The following is a 21,752-nucleotide window of genomic DNA, read 5'->3' on the forward strand; positions in this document are numbered from 1 at the left end:
CCGAGGAGCACGACGCAAGCGGACTGACCGCACAGGTGTGGTCTCGGGTGGCGTAAAGCCGAGGGCCGATGAGCACGACGCAGGCGGACTGGCCGCGCAGGTGTGTCCCGGGTGGCGTAAAGCCGAGGGCCGAGGAGCACGACGCAGGCAGACTGGCCGCGCAGGTGTGGTCTCGGGTGGTATGGAGCCAAAAGGGGGTGTCCTCGAGCATTAAGCGACCGAGGAGGCCTCGGGCATTATGCGACCGAGGTGGCGGCCTCGGGCATTACGTGACCGAGGTGGTGGCCTCGGCAAGCATGGAGCCGAGGCACTCGGCGCAGGCAGGCTGCAGCCGAGGGACGTAACCCAGGTGGGCAAGGTAGTGGATATGGCTGAGGAGTTCGGCGTAGGCGGGCTGCCCGCAGGCGTGTCTCGGGGTTTGTGGAGCCGGGAGGCACGACGCAGGCGCACTGGCGACGCTGGTCTGTCTCGGGAACATGGAGCCAAGGAGCACGATGCAGGCGGACTAGTCGCGCAGGTGTGTCTCGGGGATGATGGAAGCGAGGAGCACGACGCAGGCGGGCAGGCCGCGCAGGCGTGGTCGCGAGGGCCATGTGGCCGAGTAGCACGACGCAGGCGCACTGGCGGCGCTGGTCTGTCTCGGGAACATGGAGCCAAGGAGCACGACGCAGGTGGACTAGTCGCACAGGTTTGTCTCGGGGATGATGGAAGCGAGGAGCACGACGCAGGCGGGTAGGCCGCGCAGGTGTGGTCTCGGTCATCATGCTGCTGAGGAGCACGACGCAAGCGAGCAGACCACGCAGGCGTGGTCGCAAGGGCCATGTGGCCGAGTAGCACGACGCAGGCAGGCAGGACGCGAGGAAGTGGTCTAGGGCACCATGCGGTCGAGGAACACGTCAGAGGCGGACAGGCCGAGCCGAGGTAGATCTCGGCAGTGATTGGCTGAGGTGCTCGGTGCAGGCAGGCTGCGATCGAGGGACACCGCTCAGGCGAGCAGGCCGCGCTGAGGTGGGCTCGGCGCAGGCAGGCTGCAGCCGAGGTGCTTGGTGCAAGCAAGCTGCGACCGAGGGACACTGCTCAGGCGGGTAGGCCACGCTGAGGCGAGCTCGGTGCAGGCAGGCTGCGACCGAGGGGCGAGACCCTGTTGGGTAAGCCGCCCTGAGATAGACTCGCCAGTGAATATGGCCGAGGAGCTCGGCGCAAGCAGGCTGTCCGCGCAAGCGTGTCTCGGGGGGTATGGAGCCGAGGGGCACGACGCAAGCGGGCTGGCGGCGCTGGTGTGTCTCGGGAACATGGAGCCAAGGAGCACGACGCAGGCGGGCTGGTGGCGCAGGTGTGGTCTCGGGCATTACGCGATTGAGGATCACGACGCAGGCGTGCAGACCGCGCAGGCGTGGTCGCGAGGGTCATGCGGCCGAGTAGCACGACGTAGGCGGGCAGGACGCGCGGACGTGGTCTCGGGCACCATGCGACCGAGGATCACGACACAGGCGGACAGGCTGTGCCGAGGTAGATCTCGGCAGTGTGTGGCCGAGGTGCTCGGTGCAGGCAGGCTGCGACCGAGGGACACCGCTCAGGCGGGCAGGCCACGTTAAGGCGAGCTCGGTGCAGGCAGGCTGCGACCTGCTAGTCATAGGTGCCCAGCAAGCCAATCACGTGAGTGATGGCACGTGTGACTTGATACAGAATCTTTTTGCTTATTATATTTTGGCGTATATCACTTTATAACTATTGCATAAATGCATACATATATTGTGATGTCCTTGGATTTGTGCAATGGGAATCAGATCGTGATGAAATCACGATAATGAGATCGATTCACCTTTAAACACATATCCTAAATAATCCCGGTCATAGGTTACTCGAGAGGGACATCGTGATAACCGGATAGACTGGTGTGCTGTATACCCGTCCATATGATGGATGCAACTGGTCTCATAGCTGCTCGTGTAGGGACACTAGGGACACAGTACAGGTGCTCATTGGAGAATGAGTTCACTGATTGATCCGCTTACGGAATGCTGGATGGTTGATGATGCCTTATTGTCAGACAGCGATTTCGTAGTCCTAGTGGTGTATCTGGTCCTTAGACTTGAGACACCAAGGATGTCCTGTATGAGTGCTCCACTCTTTGATACCAGACTTATAGGTTTGGCTGTCCCTAGATCTAGTACAGCTGGTCATTGAGAGTGGTAGTCGACCATACGAGGGCTATTGAGTGTCAATAGAGGATCATCCACTCTCGGCGTCATGAGAGGAATATCCTATGTGTTCTTGCTCAGACAAATCCCTGGCCAGGGTCATTCGGGTTGAGAGAGAAAGAGTTCTCCGGGAGAATCCGATTAGAGCGAGACTCGAGTAGAAACCGTATGGGTCTGACAACACCATGCTCGATATACGGTCTCTGGGATATTAGATGGATGAGGGATTATAGGTACATGGTAATTGAGGACAGACAGGTCCAATGGATTGGATTCCCCTGTATCGTCTGGGGACTACGGCGTAGTGGCCTAGTACGTCCGTAGTCGATGAGTCGAGTGAATTATTACAGAGATAATAATTCACTGAGTTAGAAGGAGTTCTGACAGGTATGACTCACGGCCAGCTCGATATTGGGCCTAGAGGGTCACACACATATGGTAGGCATTGCGATGAGTAGAGGTTCGGATATGAGATATCCGACGGAGCCCTTGTCTTATTGGATGCAGATCCAATACCCACTAGGGAAGGACCCATTAGGGTTTGACACGGGATCTTTATAAATATGAGGGATTCACAGCCTCATAGGCTAGAGTCTTTGCTTGCCTTTCCTATTCTCCTCTCCCTCTCCACCTCAGAGTAGGCCTGGAGTTTTGAAGAGCGTCATCGCAACCCTGCTGTATGGATCACCGCTAGAGAGGAGGACGCTTGACCTCCTTCACCCTCTCCTAAGGATCTGTAAGGAAACAGGGATATACGATCTCCCTAGGTAACACAATCTACTCTATACGCAGTTTTTGTGTTTTGCGGATTTTTGCGCATCAATCTTCGCACGACGACGAACATCTTTTTGGGTATCGAGGATTTTTGTTTTCTTGTTCTTCCGCTGCGCATATGATGTCGCCCCCCAATGATTTCCCAACACGACCGAGGGGCGAGACCCTGTTGGGTATGTTGAATCTCGTATTTTGATGATGAAACTACTTGATATATGTTTATGATTTAATCTGCGTTTTGAGTGACGCAGGATGCTTCGATCAGGATGAGACAATTAAAGCAGGTTAATCATGTTGTGCCGAAGGAACATGTCAGAAGATTGGACGTCGGGCCGGTGGATCGGTCGACGTATCGACAGAAGGCTTCGGGCCGTGAACTCGGGCATCGGGCCAAGAAGAGCGGGTATTGTGCCAAGGATATCGGAGTTGCGGAGTCAACTGGCCGATTGGGCAATAGGCTGCACGAGAGGACGATGCGCCGAAGAATCGGACGAAGCGTCGAGGGACCAATGACATGTCGGACAACTTGGTTAATTGCTTAGGATTAATTGTCTCGATTGAAGTTTTGTTTTGTTGTGCAGGATTAACTACGATGAGAGTAAGACAAGCAGCAGGAGTTGCGCCGGAGTCAAGATCATGATCACGTTGGGAGTTCGAGAGTTCGACGGAAGTTCGGACGGTCGTCGGAGGTTCAGAGAGAACAGATCCGAGAAGTCCAGAAGCTTGCCAAGCGAAGCTCGTCGGAACTCGCCAAGTGGATCGTCGCAAAGTCCAGGAGTATGCCGGATGTCCGCAGAAGGATCACCGAGGGTTATCGGTTGATCGACGGAAGTTGGCCGGAAACTCGCCGGAAGAAGCGATTGACGCATCGGAGCAAAGCTGCAGAAGTTGTCTTAGAGTTAATCGTAGTTAGCATGATGATTAAGCATGAAAATGGGAGGTGATCCCATTAGCTTAATCTTGGGGCAATTGGGCCCCTGAAAAGATTCAAAGTGGGCCGAATGGAGTGAACCATTCGGACCCTGATTGCACCAGGAGGTGCAACCGCCCCAGCCAGGAGGTGCAACCGCCTGGGCTGTGGGGTTGGGAGGTGCAACCGCCCCAGCCAGGAGGTGCAACCGCCTGGGCTGTGGGGTTGGGAGGTGCAACCGCCCCAGCCAGGAGGTGCAACCGCCAGGGCTGCGAGGCTGGGAGGTGCAACCGCCCCAGCCAAGAGGTTGCACCGCCAGAGCTCAAGTTCCGAGCTCTGCCAGGCGATGCAACCACAGAGCTCAGTCTTCGAGCTCTGGCAGAGTGGTGCATCAGCCTGAGCTCAGTCTCGAGCTCTGCCAGGTGATGCATTCACCAAGCTCAGTCTTCGAGCTCTGGCAGAGAGGTGGATCAGCCTGAGCTCAGTTTCGAGCTCTGCCAGGTGATGCAACCACCGAGCTCAGATTTCGAGCTCTGCCAGGTGATGCAACCACCAAGCTCAGTCTTCGAGCTCTGCCAGGTGATGCAACCATCGAGCTCAGTCTTCGAGCTCTGGCAGAGAGAAGCAATCGGCAGAGCTCAGTCTTCGAGCTCTGCCAGGCGGTGCCACCTCTCCAGTCGAGAGGTGCAACCGCCTGATCCCAGAATTCTGGGATTTGATCGATTTGATCGTTTTGAGCTCGAATTTTGAATTGGGTTGGGGCCTATAAATACCCCACCCATTCAGCACTGAAAAGATACAGACCTACACCGAAATCTTGATCTTTTCTGTGATTCTAAGAGCTCAAAAGTGTTGTAAATCCTTTAAGTCTCCTCCTTCTGTTCTTCAAGTTTTCAGTTGTAAAGTGAGGAGAGAAAGGTCTGTAAAGGTTGTCTCCTAAGCCTGTCAAAAGGAGAGAAACTGTAAAAGGGCAGTTAGCCTTCGCCCATTGAAGGAAGGCACCTAGTTGACGTCGGCAACCTCGTCGGTGGAGGGAGCCAAAAGTGGAGTAGGTCAAGGCTGACCGAACCACTCTAAATCTCTGGTTTGCGTTTATTTTCGAGCACTTTATCATTACTGCAAACCTCCTCCATTGCTACTGCTCTCTGCGCTTTCACGAACAAGTTCTAAGTGCTGTTCTTCCGAATCTACGTTTAGACGTAAATCTGCGTTTAGACGTAAATCTGCGTTTAGACGTAAATCTGCGTTTAGACGTAAATCTGAGTTTAGACGTAAATCTGCGTTTAGACGTAAATCTGCGTTTAGACGTAAATCTGCGTTTAGACGTAAAACTGCGTTTAGACGTAAATCTGAGTTTAGACGCAATCTGCGCTTAGACGCAAACTGCACTTAGATACAAACTGAGAATTTGCTTTTGCATCATAATAGTTTCTTAACGAACGCAGCTTTTGGTTTTTAATCGCTGTAAGATTTCCGCTGCACTAATTCACCCCCCCCCCCTCTTAGTGCTCTCGATCCTAACAATTGGTATCAGAGCGGGGTTTTTCTCATTTCGGATTTACACCCGAGAGAAATGACTTTTCAAGAGGGCTGTTCGGTCTTTCGTCCACCGTTCTTTAACGGATTGGACTACACTTATTGGAAAACTCGAATGAGAGTTTTCTTAATTTCTCTAAATCTGGATTTATGGAATATCATTGAAAACGGTTTTCAACTTCCCTCCAAACCGATGAACGAATGGTCGGTTTTGGAGAAGAAGAATTTTTCTTTAAACGCAAAGGCTATGAATGCCTTATTTTGCGCATTGGACAAAAATGAGTTCAATCGGATTTCTACGTGTGAAACGGCTTTTGATATTTGGCACACACTTGAAGTGACCCACGAGGGCACAAGTAGAGTGAAAGAGTCAAAAATCAATCTGTTGCTGCATTCTTTTGAACTTTTTCGAATGAAACCGAGTGAAACCATTGGCGATATGTTTACCCGTTTCACGGATGTCGTCAACAGTCTAAAAGGACTCGGAAAGAGCTTTTCGGATTTTGAGCTTGTTAATAAGATACTAAGATCCCTTCCTAAGAGTTGGGATCCTAAAGTCACCGCCATTCAAGAGGCAAAAGATCTACGAAATTTCCCTCTTGAAGAACTAATCGGGTCATTAATGACCTACGAAATGACTTGCAAAGCTCATGAAGAGCAAGAAGACATCCTTCCAAAGAACAGGAAGGATTTGGAACTCTGGACAAATGAATGCCACTTGAGCGATGACTCAAGTGATGAGGACAATGATGAACAAACCAACCTTCCAAAGAACAGGAAGGATTTGGGACATAGAACATTTGAAGACCACTCGAGCATAAGCTCAAGTGATGGTGAACTTAAAATGAAACGAAAATTAAAAAGCAAAAAGAATGGAACTACTTGCTTTAAACGCAAGAAGAAGAACAAAAATTGGGATGAATCGAGCTCCTCCGAAGAAGAGAAAGTCAACAAAAGCAAGGCGGCAAACTACGCCTTAACAGCCTACAATGATGAGGTAATCGAAATCCCCCTAATTTACTTCGAAATTACATGATGCTTTTGATGATGCACTTTTCTTTTTTTTTTAATTTTGTTGAAAATTATATTTTTAATAATTTAACAATGAAAATGCAAAAATATGATCATGCTTGTAATCTCGAAAATGATAATGAAAATTGCATGTCTCATGTTAATGCAAGATAGAAATCTAATGATTTTACACCTAGTGAGATTAATCTTATGTGCTTGAGAAGCAAGAATATATATTTTGATCATTTTCATATTGCTTTTCAATGACGATACATGGCTTTTGTCTGGAAGGCTTGATATTTTTCATTGTCTTTGTTTATTAAATATAATGTATGGTTTTGACATAAGAATAAAGATTTGAGCATGCTATTATAAAGTCAATCATAAATTAAAATTAAAGAAGTTTTAGGCATTTATAAGAATCATTCAAAATTATCTTCAATGAAACCTTGCTTAATGTTGCAATGAAAATATTAAAGTTATACTTGATGATTTCAGATTTGACAAATGCTACACTTTAAATATGAATCATTCTTCAATCAGATTAAATGCTTCAATCATTTTTCTAACTCTAGAGTTCTCGAACTTGGTGAAATACAAGTGATAAATTCATTTATGATATCTTGTAAATCACTTGAATTATGAATGAGTTTTTTTTTTTTTTATGATGTGTTAAAAGAATCACTTAAAAAGAAAATGTTTTTCCCATTTTATCGAGATTAATGATTTCATGATATTATGTGAATCTCGAAACTAATTTTGATGAAATAGTAATAACGTTATTCATGTTATGAATCTTAAAAATGATAATATGCTTCATGTGATAATATGAATACATGAAACACTTATGATATTCTGTGTATTCATAAAATATTTATCTCATCATCCAATAACTCTTCTTGATATTCCTTATGAGATGAAATGAAATAATGCATGAAATTCAAATGAGGAGTTAATGATCATGCATAATAAGATGTAATGAATTCTAGATACCATCGTTTGAATATCTATGATCATGCTGCCAAAATGATGTATCATGAATGCTTGAATATCATGTTTGATATGCTCATGATGATGATTGATTTTTCGGTATCATGCATAAATTTTTTGAAATGTAATGTTAATAAATTTGTGCATTGAAACTATAATGATGCACAAATAAGAATGATTACTTACCTTTGTCATGATTTAGAAATTGATGTAAAGGGTTTTTCCCTTGTTGACAATGACAAAGGGGGAGATAGCTAGCTTGTACAAGTCAAGAAGATGAAAAAACTTGATTGCTAGCTTGCCTATCTCAAGAGGCAAAAATGCTAACTTGCACATCTAGCAAAACTTGACAAATTTGCATATATCAAGAAGCAAGAGTTGCTTTCTTGAACATCTCAAAATTGCTAGCTTGCGGGCCTTAAAATGTACAAACTTTTTGCTAGCTTGTATATGGTAAACCTGCTATCAAACTATCATGATGATGAGTATGTCTTATCTTTATGATTGAATTTGAAAAACAATGGCAAAAATACGTCTTAATGATTGAACGTGTTAAAATTATTTTTCGAACCTTCTTGATTGAATGATTGAATCACTTGACTGGCATAATGATTTTACACAATTACATGTTGAAAATTATGTGCTTGAATACAAAACTTCCATGATAACAAGCATGCTTTACCTTCATGATTGTAATTGAATATCTATAGCAAAACCTTGTTCGAATGGAAGAAAGACTCAAATTTCATTTTCGGATTCTCTTGAGTCTAACATATCAAGTTCACTCTCTTCCAAACTTAACAAGCATATGCCATATCAAGTTTAGTTCATATCATTGATTTTTGACATATGTAATTGACTAGCAAATACATCTCTCATACACACATCATGTGAAAAATATTTTTTTGAGAAATGGATTTGATGAATATGGATGAAAGTGTTTTTACTTGCAAGGATTTATTTCACATACATAACAACAAGCACTTATGCTTAAAATTTGCTTATATCGTTCTCCGTTTTGTTGATGACAAAGGGGGAGAAATATATGAATTGATGCCATGAACACTGATGCTAGGCTTGCATCATCAAGAGATATATGAATTGATATGATTGCCATATTTGCAATGCTTGCATCATTAAGAGATATATGAATTGATGCTATGATTGCCAAACTTGTATTATGCCATGTTTTCATCATGCGTTAAGATATCAAGAACTTGTATCGTAATTTTACGCGTTGATATCCTACCATGTGATGAAATGCTATAATTGATAAACACTTGAAATGTTTGCATTATGATATCAAAAGCCTACATCGCAATTTTTCATGTTGGTATTTGATATTAGCAAACTTGCATGATGATAAAACTTGATATTATGATTTTCATGCAATGAGTTGAACCAATATCACACACACTTGATTGTAGTACTTCTCCTTTTTGTTGATGACAAAGGGGGAGAAGTATGTTGATGACATGACATGTGATGCATAAGTTTATGCATAAGTTCATGTTGACGTGTTGCAAGTATTCATGATGAATATTGCAATGACTTGAATTCAGTTTGAATTCAAGGTTCTATCAATATGGCATATTGATAGGGGGAGTTTGTTTAAACTCCGGGAGTTAAGTTTAACTCCGTCATCAAGTGGTTGTCATCATCAAAAAGGGGGAGATTGTTGAATCTCGTATTTTGATGATGAAACTACTTGATATATGTTTATGATTTAATCTGCGTTTTGAGTGACGCAGGATGCTTCGATCAGGATGAGACAATTAAAGCAGGTTAATCATGTTGTGCCGAAGGAACATGTCAGAAGATTGGACGTCGGGCCGGTGGATCGGTCGACGTATCGACAGAAGGCTTCGGGCCGTGAACTCGGGCATCGGGCCAAGAAGAGCGGGTATTGTGCCAAGGATATCGGAGTTGCGGAGTCAACTGGCCGATTGGGCAATAGGCTGCACGAGAGGACGATGCGCCGAAGAATCGGACGAAGCGTCGAGGGACCAATGACATGTCGGACAACTTGGTTAATTGCTTAGGATTAATTGTCTCGATTGAAGTTTTGTTTTGTTGTGCAGGATTAACTACGATGAGAGTAAGACAAGCAGCAGGAGTTGCGCCGGAGTCAAGATCATGATCACGTTGGGAGTTCGAGAGTTCGACGGAAGTTCGGACGGTCGTCGGAGGTTCAGAGAGAACAGATCCGAGAAGTCCAGAAGCTTGCCAAGCGAAGCTCGTCGGAACTCGCCAAGTGGATCGTCGCAAAGTCCAGGAGTATGCCGGATGTCCGCAGAAGGATCACCGAGGGTTATCGGTTGATCGACGGAAGTTGGCCGGAAACTCGCCGGAAGAAGCGATTGACGCATCGGAGCAAAGCTGCAGAAGTTGTCTTAGAGTTAATCGTAGTTAGCATGATGATTAAGCATGAAAATGGGAGGTGATCCCATTAGCTTAATCTTGGGGCAATTGGGCCCCTGAAAAGATTCAAAGTGGGCCGAATGGAGTGAACCATTCGGACCCTGATTGCACCAGGAGGTGCAACCGCCCCAGCCAGGAGGTGCAACCGCCTGGGCTGTGGGGTTGGGAGGTGCAACCGCCCCAGCCAGGAGGTGCAACCGCCTGGGCTGTGGGGTTGGGAGGTGCAACCGCCCCAGCCAGGAGGTGCAACCGCCAGGGTTGCGAGGCTGGGAGGTGCAACCGCCCCAGCCAAGAGGTTGCACCGCCAGAGCTCAAGTTCCGAGCTCTGCCAGGCGATGCAACCACAGAGCTCAGTCTTCGAGCTCTGGCAGAGTGGTGCATCAGCCTGAGCTCAGTCTCGAGCTCTGCCAGGTGATGCATTCACCAAGCTCAGTCTTCGAGCTCTAGCAGAGAGGTGGATCAGCCTGAGCTCAGTTTCGAGCTCTGCCAGGTGATGCAACCACCGAGCTCAGATTTCGAGCTCTGCCAGGTGATGCAACCACCAAGCTCAGTCTTCGAGCTCTGCCAGGTGATGCAACCATCGAGCTCAGTCTTCGAGCTCTGGCAGAGAGAAGCAATCGGCAGAGCTCAGTCTTCGAGCTCTGCCAGGCGGTGCCACCTCTCCAGTCGAGAGGTGCAACCGCCTGATCCCAGAATTTTGGGATTTGATCGATTTGATCGTTTTGAGCTCGAATTTTGAATTGGGTTAGGGCCTATAAATACCCCACCCATTCAGCACTGAAAAGATACAGACCTACACCGAAATCTTGATCTTTTCTGTGATTCTAAGAGCTCAAAAGTGTTGTAAATCCTTTAAGTCTCCTCCTTCTGTTCTTCAAGTTTTCAGTTGTAAAGTGAGGAGAGAAAGGTCTGTAAAGGTTGTCTCCTAAGCCTGTCAAAAGGAGAGAAACTGTAAAAGGGCAGTTAGCCTTCGCCCATTGAAGGAAGGCACCTAGTTGACGTCGGCAACCTCGTCGGTGGAGGGAGCCAAAAGTGGAGTAGGTCAAGGCTGACCGAACCACTCTAAATCTCTGGTTTGCGTTTATTTTCGAGCACTTTATCATTACTGCAAACCTCCTCCATTGCTACTGCTCTCTGCGCTTTCACGAACAAGTTCTAAGTGCTGTTCTTCCGAATCTGCGTTTAGACGTAAATCTGCGTTTAGACGTAAATCTGCGTTTAGACGTAAATCTGCGTTTAGACGTAAATCTGAGTTTAGACGTAAATCTGCGTTTAGACGTAAATCTGCGTTTAGACGTAAATCTGCGTTTAGACGTAAAACTGCGTTTAGACGTAAATCTGAGTTTAGACGCAATCTGCGCTTAGACGCAAACTGCACTTAGATACAAACTGAGAATTTGCTTTTGCATCATAATAGTTTCTTAACGAACGCAGCTTTTGGTTCTTAATCGCTGTAAGATTTCCGCTGCACTAATTCACCCCCCCCCCTCTTAGTGCTCTCGATCCTAACAGGGTAAGCCTCCCTTAGATAGACTCGGCAGTGAATATGGCCGAGGAGCTCGACGCAGGCAGGCTGTCCGCGCAAGCGTGTCTCGGGGGGTATGGAGCCGAGGCAACGAGTTGCTTGCTGCGCATGGGGCCGAGGAGCCGAGGCAGCGTGCAGCGTGTTGGTTGTGCATGAGGCCGAGGGGCCGAGGCAGCGTGTTGGCTGCGCATGGGGCCGATGCAGCGTAGTGCTTGTCGCACGCGGATTGGCCGCGTGCGTGGGACCGGGGAGCCGAGGCGCGCGGGGCCGAGCCACGCGCGTGGGACCGAGGGGACGAGGCGCTCGGGCTGGTCGCGCGCGTGGGGCCGACGCGCGTGGGGCCGGGGGGTCGAGGAGCCGAGACCAACCCCAGAGGTCACTGTTGCTAATGCAGGTCGGTTGCAGTGGAGCAACTAAGGAGAAGACTAACGTACCGTTATTCCGGGCCCTTTCTCTAGTGCCATTCTATTACGGTAAGTAACTTTTTTAGCCGTGGCCTCAGGGCCGTCGCGGCTCGGTTCGGGTCCGGACGACGGGGATCTCCCTGGGGCGTTCCTCGGGGTCTCCCGGCGGCCGAGCACGGTCGTTCGGGTCGGCAGCTCGGGTCGGCAGGTCGGGTCGGTAGGTCGGGTCGGGAGGCAGCTCCGCCGCAGCACCGGGAAGAGGCGACGCCGTCTCGCACCTGCACACAGGTCGGGCCGGGAGCTCGGCCCTACCCCTCCGACGATCAAATTAGCGACGTGGAGGGGGTTTAGGAGGAGGAGAAACCTCCCGTGTGTTGAGTGTGTCATCCCCCTTTTTGCTTAGGACTCAGGGGTATTTATAGAGGAGGTTTGATGTTACCTGACGTAGCTGTCTGTGTCGCTCAGGGGGATGCTGTCATGGCGTGTCACATCACCATTTTTGCCCCTATCATCTGTCATTTTATTTGATTTAACTTAGTTCGAAATTTTGATCAATGACAAAACTTGATGTATATATAAAATCTTATACTTAAAATTTTTTATATGGGTGTATGTTAGTCCTACCAAGTGTGAAACCACTTCTTTGCAATGGCAAGTGAGAAAATCTTTTACTCCCTCCACATCTCAATCATTCACTCATCCCTTTGTCCTTCTCCTGCTTTTGTTATTAGCATCAGAACCAACTTGTTTTATCTTAATGTCATAGTCTTTAATTGGTATAAAATCTTATTGTTCGATTATTGTGCAACGGAAGATGACACACACTAACTTTATTATTATTATTATTATTACTACTATTATTTTGTAGTAATACATTGAAAGACGTGCGTCGGTACAATCAAAGTTGGGTTTGAATGTAAAAGAGACGCTCCTACTTTATGCATGTTTTGGCAGTGCTACAGTTGCTGGTCACCGTTGATCGGTTTGGAGATTTGTGAGTACAGTAGTATTTTTTTTAATATTAATTTAAAATTTCTTGAACATTCATTGATTCGTTGTCCTGTTTAGTTGACTTTTTGATTTCGGTGCAAGAATAAGATTTTTAATCTTTTTGATTCTCGGTCACCACATGGCCTTCGATTTTAATTTTGAGGCTTCTTATTTTATTGCTCTCGGGGGTTCTTAACGATGTTATTTTTAATAATATAATATATTTTATTTTTTTTAAATGATTTTACATATTTATCAGAAGTCAATCAAATCCATAAGAAACATTAGTCATTAATTTTGCTTGGTTAAATGAGAAAAATTAGCTTTCGATTGGATCAAATTAAATTGTAATATTTCTTAGAATATTGGCTTCAGATGCTTTCGTTATTTTTTTGAGTTGTAGGTATATTTAGAAAGCAGATAATAATTATTGTGAGGTAAAAATTATCTTTAAAGGATTATACTAGACTTATGAGGATAGTAAATATTATAAATAAATAATTTTTTTCTCCCTCTGTGATGAATTTTAAATGTTGTTAGGGATATTTTCCATCAATTGTTTATTATGAATGATTATAAAATCTTACATGCAAGAAAATCATGTGGCTAATTGATTAGTTGATATATCAATTTTAGTAATTAAGTTTTTTAAGTTTTCTTTTGTATATATATATATATAGTTTATGCAGCTATAACTTGCACCTTTGTCTTGGCTGACACAAAGACTTAGAAGAGAGAGGTACACTACTCCCACTCCCACTCCCACTCTGTGATCAAAGATGGCGGTTGTTCTTGATGCCTTCATCTCCGGGCTGGTCGGTACGTTGAAGGACATGGCTAAAGAGGAGGTGGACTTGCTGTTGGGCGTCCCCGGGGAGATCCAAAACCTCCAACGATCTCTCCGCAACATCCACTCTGTCCTTCGCGTCGCCGAGAAGCGGCGGATCGAGGACGAGGACGTCAACGACTGGCTGATGGAGCTCAAGGATGTCATGTACGACGCCGACGACCTCCTCGACGAGTGCCGGATGGAGGCCGAGAAGTGGACTCCTCGTGAGTCCGATCCGAAGCCGTCCACCTCGTGCGGATTTCCCTTCTTTGCTTGCTTTCGCGAGGTCAAGTTCAGACATGCGGTGGGCGTCAAAATCAAGGATCTCAACGATCGGCTGGAAGAGATCTCGGCCCGAAGGTCCAAGTTGCAACTCCATGTGTCTGCGGCCGAACCAAGGGTGGTTCCTCGAGTTAGTCGCATAACTTCCCCCGTGATGGAGTCTGACATGGTTGGCGAGCGGCTGGAGGAGGACGCCGAGGCACTGGTGGAGCAGCTGACAAAGCCAGATCCGAGTAAGAACGTGGTGGTGCTGGCAATTGTGGGGATCGGCGGCATCGGAAAGACCACCTTCGCTCAGAAGGTGTTCAATGATGGTAAAATCAAAGCCAGCTTCCGCACCACCATCTGGGTGTGCGTGTCCCAAGAATTCAGCGAGACGGATCTTCTCAGAAATATCGTTAAAGGTGCTGGTGGAAGCCATGGTGGAGAACAGAGCAGGAGTCTGCTGGAGCCCTTGGTGGAGGGTCTCCTGAGAGGGAACAAGTTCTTGCTGGTGTTGGATGATGTCTGGGATGCTCAGATCTGGGACGACTTGCTCCGCAATCCTTTGCAGGGAGGAGCAGCAGGCAGCAGGGTGCTGGTGACCACCAGAAACGCAGGGATCGCGAGGCAGATGAAGGCGGCCCACGTCCACGAGATGAAGCTGCTGCCTCCGGAGGATGGCTGGCAGCTCCTGTGCAAGAAGGCGACGATGAATGCAGAGGAGGAAAGGGATGCCCAAGATCTCAAGGACACAGGCATGAAGATTGTTGAGAAATGCGGAGGGCTTCCCCTGGCCATCAAGACCATCGGAGGGGTCCTCCGCGACAGAGGACTCAACAGAAGTGCGTGGGAGGAAGTTCTCCGCAGCGCCGCATGGTCACGGACCGGGCTTCCCGAAGGTGTGCATGGAGCACTGTATCTGAGCTACCAAGACCTGCCGTCCCATCTCAAGCAATGCTTTCTCTACTGCGCCTTGTTCCGAGAAGATTTTGATTTTGAGAGTCCTGAAATCGTCAGATTCTGGATAGCCGAGGGGTTTGTCGAAGCACGAGGAGATGTCAGCTTGGAGGAAACAGGGGAGCAATATTACATAGAGCTGCTTCATAGGAGCCTTCTACAATTGCAACCCTACGATCTGGACTACGGTGAGTATTCCAGGATGCATGACCTGCTGCGATCGCTCGGCCATTTCCTATCGAAAGATGAGAGCTTGTTCATTAGTGACGTGCAAAATGAGTGGAGAAGTGCTGCCGCCCCGATGAAGCTGCGTCGGTTGTCGATTGTGTCCACTGAAACCACGGACATCCAGCATATCGTCAGTTTGATCAAGCAACATGAGTCGGTGAGGACATTGTTAGTACATGGCTATGCGAAGGATATAGATGATTACTTGAAGAACTTTGTGCGACTTAGAGTCCTCCATCTCATGGGCAGAAATATCCAGAGCCTACCACACTACATGGGAAATTTGATACACTTGAGATACTTGACGGTGTCTCAGAGCCATATAACGGAGCTTCCAGAAAGCATATGCAATCTGACGAATTTGCAGTTTTTGATCCTTTTTCGATGTAGACGGTTGACACAGATCCCCCAAGGTATAGTAAGACTAGTCAATCTAAGGGCACTCGATTGTAAAGGTACACGGCTGGAGAGCTTTCCATATGGAATAAAAAGGTTGAAGCACCTCAATGAACTCCAAGGATTCGTCGTGAACACGGGCATTGGTATGTGCCCATTGGAAGCATTATGCGGCCTCCAGGAGCTCAGATACCTCTCCATTCACAGGTTGGAGAGGGCGTGGCTGGAAGCTGAACCGGGAAGAGATACGAGCGTCTTAAAGGGTAAACAAAAACTGAAGAATCTATATTTAGGGTGCTCATTCACATACCATGGTCACACGGAGGAAGAGATTGAAAGAATCGAGAAGGTGTTGGATGTGGCACTTCATCCACCATCATCTGTTGTTATGCTCAGTTTAGAGAATTTGTTCGGCCGCCGGTACCCAAGCTGGATGGCGTCTGCAAGCATCAGTTCGCTTCTTCCAAACATAAGACACTTGGAACTAATTGACTGCTATGACTGGCCACTGCTTCCACCGCTAGGAAAGCTCCCCAGTTTGGAGTTTCTTGTCATACGAGGTGCACGTGCAGTGACAACCATCGGACCGGAATTTTTTGGGTGTGAAGCTGCTGCTGCTACTGGAAATGATCGTGAACGGAATTCAAAGCTCCCTTCTTCTTCTCCTCCTCCTCCTTCGTTGTTTCCGAAACTAAGGCAGCTGGAACTCAGGAAAATGACTAACATGGAAGTGTGGGATTGGGTAGCGGAAGGCTTTGCTATGCGTCGCCTCGACAAATTGGACCTCGTAAATTGCCCCACGTTGAAGTCCCTACCGGAAGGCCTGATCCGACAGGCAACCTGCTTAACCACATTGAATCTGAGGGATGTGTGTGCTCTCAAGTCCATCAGAGGTTTCCCTTCTGTAAAAGAACTGAGTATACGTGGTGACTCAGATCTGGAGATTGTTACTGATCTCCCTGCACTGGAGGTATTGGAGTTGGGCGAGTTTTTGCTTCCAAACAATCATTTACCAGAGTGGTTGGCGGATTTCACTATGCTACAGAGACTGGACGTATGGGGAACCACCCAACTCCTCCGCAGATGCCTCCAAAATGGCGCAGACTGGCCCATGATCAAACACTTTCCAAATTTTTCCATCAAAGATGACCGAGGCAATTATATAAACTACATCAAGCATTCCGGCACCTTCGAGACAAACCTAGTCGATGATGCTGCTGCTGCTGCTGAAGAAGAAGAAGAAGGAGAAGACATCAATGAGCTTTGAGGTAACTTAGCCTTTCACGCTCACGTCTCCACCATCTAACGCCGTCTGGTTTTGGAGTGGCAACTCTCAATCATCTTTTGCTGCTTATGGCAGAGAGATCGACATCATTCACGATGTAATTGGCAGTCATGTCTAAAATGATCATTGCAAATGGAGCTGACCGTGGAAAGTCCGAGACTTTTGAGCGGAAATGCAGATCGAGAGGTTGGTTGCGACTCATACTAAATTCCTATGATATGGTGTTGAAACTACATTCCCAAGATATGGTGATGAAACTATATATATTGAGGAACATACAGATCATGTGTTGTGGAATTACTGTAGAACTAAGATGCAGACCTGTGAGTCAGTCAAATATTTGACAGACCTGTGAGACTGTCAAATATCAAATATCAGAAGAACACCAAGTGTTCTTCTGAATATACCTAAGAATGACGAAACTGAAATGATTTCTCCCTTCATGATCCATGTTAATGTCAAGGGAACACAGATACCTATTAATCACCTACCATATCTAAGTTTATTTTCAGCAATGCAAAAGGAAACGTGCATACTGCAAAACACGCATAAGCACAAAAATTCTGCTTCTCTTTTGCCTAAGAAGAAATCAATCATCTGAAACAAAGTGGAAATCTTGATAGATGAGATATAGAATCAGTCTCGAGTTACATGCATCAGTGTGGTGCATTCTTAATACTTACCAACTACAATGGTGTTGACTAGAGAAAGAGAAAAGTTCCAATACACAGGTTTGTAGGTGACTCAGTCTATTGTCTTTAATTCTGTTCTCTATTTTACAGTTATGTTGAGTGTGGTATTGTGACCAACATCTGAATTGATAATACTAAATTGCAAACTTGTGATTCTCAATAATGGCCGGAAAGGATGAAGCAGATTAGGCTTCAAATAGATGCAATTTTCTTCAAATGATTGTGCTGAGTCCTGTGTTTCATCACTGATGTCAAACCCCTTTTGTTTTTTAATTGGAGCTGAAAGAACACAATGGAAATATGCACCAAAACAAAGTGGACAGAGGTAAGTAGGATATGACATACCTTTCTTCCTCATTGCTCCCATAACGACAATGCCACATTAGTCTTCTCCTTCTAAGTCAAGAGATCTCTTCAATTGTTGCTCTGATCATTCTGTTCATTCACAAGAACCCCCAAAATGATTCCCCACGGGCCACATTTGCAACCCTGATGGTATCACCGACTCTTCAAGCTTTGTTAGGTACCTCCATTGCTGAGTAGAGCCAAGCAGGTGAAGCACTCATCCTTTGCAATGAACTCTCAACAAAGGAGCCTGTCTTTACACTCTGAAGGCTCTGGAGTGGTTTGGAGTGTTCTATAAATCTGAGTTGCAAACTGATCTTTGCCTAGATCAGAATGTTTTGTCCTGGCCATCTTTTTTGTTAGTTCTTGTACAAGGTGTCTGTCTTATATGACTGCACATTTCATGCATGCTAAGATATATAGAAAGAATCATATCTTTGATAAAAACGATGAGTTGGGTCAGCACTTTTTCCTAGAGAATACAAGGAAATGGAGTTGAATACATTCATCCAAGTGCAAGAATTTAGAAGACTTAGACAAGAATGACTGTAACTTTGTATCTAAACCTTGTTACAATGAACTTCTTGTTGGCATTTGCTTGATACATTAAAACCTTGAACTGTGCATGAAACAGTGGCCAGAGATCTTTGCTAACATATTGACATGAGCTGTAGGTTCCTCCAAATACATGAACTGTTTGCATCCAAGTTCTGCACATTTGCATATATGAGAGTGTACCTTAAGTTGGCATAATAATAACTTGTATTATGTCTAGTTTCTACTTATGAATTCCCTCTTCTTAGTAATAATCATATAATTAAACCTTCCCGCTAAATGGACACCACAATGATTGTATTAAGTCAAGATCTTGATTCTTCTTATTTTTGTTCTCAGGTCTACAAAATCATAAATGCAGGTAACAAGCTGTATCATAATGACATAATCTAAAACAATTTAAACTATGCATAAGCAGATCTGGCTTCAAATTTTCTTGGCATCTTAAGATAACTTCCTGAATATAGCATACCTCTTGATATTTTGTTGCAATTTCAGAAATGACATCAGAACCAGTTAATAAGAACAGCAAGATAAAAGTGCAATGTGATTTTTCTTCCATTTTTATGCATGCTTTATGCGAAAGGTAATTAAAAATTTGAAAAGAGCCTTTTAGATTCTAGATTTCGAGTAACTAAGAGTCTTGTGGTTTTAGGTAATTCATACCAGGTCTAATTAAATCTCAGTTTAATCCGATCGTAATGCATCAGGCGGTATCAATGTCATGCTTGCATCGATATCACATAATTGTACTTAATGATGAATTGAGCCAAGCAGGTGAAGCACTCATCCTTTGCAATGAACTCTCAACAAAAGGAGCCTGTCTCTACACTCTGAAGGCTCTGGAGTGGTTTGGAGTGTTCTATGAATCTGAGTTGCAAACTGATCTTTGCCTAGATCAGAATGTTTTGTCCTGGCCATCTTTTTTGTTAGTTCTTGTACAAGGTGTCTCTGTCTTATCTGACTGCACATTTCATGCATGCTAAGATATATAGAAAGAATCATATCTTTGATAAAAACGATGAGTTGGGTCAGCACTTTTTCCTAGAGAATACAAGGAAATGGAGTTGAATACATTCATCCAAGTGCAAGAATTTAGAAGACTTAGACAAGAATGACTGTAACTTTGTATCTAAACCTTGTTACAATGAACTTATCAGAGAGCCCTTGTTGGCATTTGCTTGATACATTAAAACCTTGAACTGTGCATGAAACAGTTGCCACAGATCTTTGCTAACTTATTGACATGAGCTGTAGGTTCCTCCAAATACATGAACTGTTTGCATCCAAGTTCTGCACATTTGCATATATGAGAGTGTACCTAAAGTTGGCATAATAATAACTTGTATTAGGTCTAGTTTCTACTGATTGTTTCCCTCTTCTTAGTATAATCAGTTAACTAAACCTTCCTGCTAAATGGACACCACAATGATTGTATTAAGTCGAGATCTTGATTCTTCTTATTTTTGTTTTCAGGTCTACAAAATCATAAATGCAGGTAGCAAGCCGTATCATAATGACATAATCTAAAACAATTTAAACTAATCATAAGCAGATGTGGCTTCAAATTTGCTTAGCATCTTAAGATCATTTCCTGAATATAGCATACCTCTTGATGTTTTGTTGCAATTTCAGAAATGACATCAGAATCAGGATAAAAGTGCATTGTGATTCTTCTTCCATTTTTATGCATGCTTTATGCCAAAAGGTAATTAAAAAATTGAAAAGAGCCTTTTAGATTCTAGATTTCGACTAAGTAAGAGTCGTGTAGTTTTAGGTAGTTCATATCAAGTCTAATTAAATCTCGGTTTAATCCGATTGTAATGCATCAGGCAGTATCAATGCCATGCTTGCATCGATATCACATTATTGTACTTAATGATGAATTGAGCAACCATTTCTGAACATTAACTGATCATCTTCAAATGAAATTTCTTAGCCGGTGGTTAAAGTTGAACTTGAATGTTTGACAAGCCGTCACTTAGCAATGAGCCTTTGAAAAGATTCTCTCAAAGGAATTGACCTCTTCATGGATCCATAGCAAGTGTTCACCTATATAGTATATGTAAATGTTTGTCAGAAGCCATGGCTGAGTTCACAGCAAGGTTTCCCTGAATCAAGACAAGACACAAAGGCCTGTGTTGGTCTGCTACAAAGATAGATATAGCTTGTGAAGTGTGGGCTTTTCTTGGTGACAAAGAAGGCATTTGCACCAACCATGTGATGATGACAACTCTTTCTTGCCATTTTGCTGGCATTTCATAGCCAGCTGCTGTAGGCAGATCACACACTGTGCTACATGAATAGAGATCAGCAAAAGAAAAGAAAAGAAAGCAGTGTGAAGTCGCTTGTTGTTGTAGATGGGATCACATATTGTGCTGCAAGAACAGGGATGAGGGAAAGAAAGAAAGGCCATATCAGAAAACAGTGAAGTGCTCAGGCCTATGATCACTGCAATCTCTGCAGATTGCTGAACATTTGGGTCATTCAAAGAAGAAAAAGAAAAGAGCCCTTTTTTTCTTCCATGATGTAAAGTGAGTTATCAACGGTAAAAGAATGCAGGATATTATTTGATTATCATATATATTATTTTAAAAGGCATATATTTGTAATATATTTTACATGGATATTATGTCAATTAAAATTCCAACAATATTATATCTGATGGTTAATTTAGGGGAGATTAATTTTATTGACATATCTGTAAGATTTTTTTTTTGTTTTATAAGGATAAAAAAAATGCTGCATCTAAAATTAGAAAAGTCAATAAACTTTTAATCATGATTAATTATAATTAACAATAATTTATAAAAATTAAACAAATATATAAATATTAAAATATATTTAATTTTATTAATCATTCCAAGTCTTGAAAGGGTATGAATGTAATTTAGAGTTACAACTAATAGTCAAACATTATTTAATTTTTGAGATTAAACAAAATTATATATATATACATATATATATATATATATATATATACATACACATATATATATATATATATACATATATATATATATATATATATATATATTGAAAGACGTGCGTCGGTACAATCAAAGTTTGTCCAGTAGTATTTTTTTTAATATTAATTTAAAATTTCTTGAACATGCATTGATTCGTTGTGCTGTTTAGTTGACTTTTTGATTTCTGTGCAAGAATAAGATTTTTAATCTTTTTGATTCTCGGTCACCACATGGCCTTCGATTTTAATTTTGAGGCTTCTTATTTTATTGCTCTCGGGGGTTCTTAACGATGTTATTTTTAATAATATAATATATTTTATTTTTTTTAAATGATTTTACATATTTATCAGAAGTCAATCAAATCCATAAGAAACATTAGTCATTAATTTTGCTTGGTTAAATGAGAAAAATTAGCTTTCGATTGGATCAAATTAAATTGTAATATTTCTTAGAATCATAAATGTAATAGT

The 21,752-nt window shown here is 44.1% G+C and overlaps 1 protein-coding gene across 1 annotated transcript; it reads left to right on the plus strand.

The window, feature by feature from the left end:
- The first annotated feature begins 13,488 nt into the window (after positions 1-13,488).
- LOC103975065 (putative disease resistance protein RGA3) lies at positions 13,489-17,521 on the plus strand. Its single transcript, XM_009389977.3, has 2 exons — positions 13,489-16,704; positions 16,797-17,521. The coding sequence occupies exon 1, from the start codon at positions 13,542-13,544 to the stop codon at positions 16,701-16,703; it is 3,162 nt and encodes a 1,053-aa protein (XP_009388252.2). The 5' UTR covers positions 13,489-13,541; the 3' UTR covers position 16,704; positions 16,797-17,521.
- The last annotated feature ends 4,231 nt before the right edge of the window (positions 17,522-21,752 follow it).

The sequence above is a fragment of the Musa acuminata genome, chromosome BXJ3-3 (assembly GCF_036884655.1).
Source record: "Musa acuminata AAA Group cultivar baxijiao chromosome BXJ3-3, Cavendish_Baxijiao_AAA, whole genome shotgun sequence".
Taxonomy (NCBI): domain Eukaryota; kingdom Viridiplantae; phylum Streptophyta; class Magnoliopsida; order Zingiberales; family Musaceae; genus Musa; species Musa acuminata.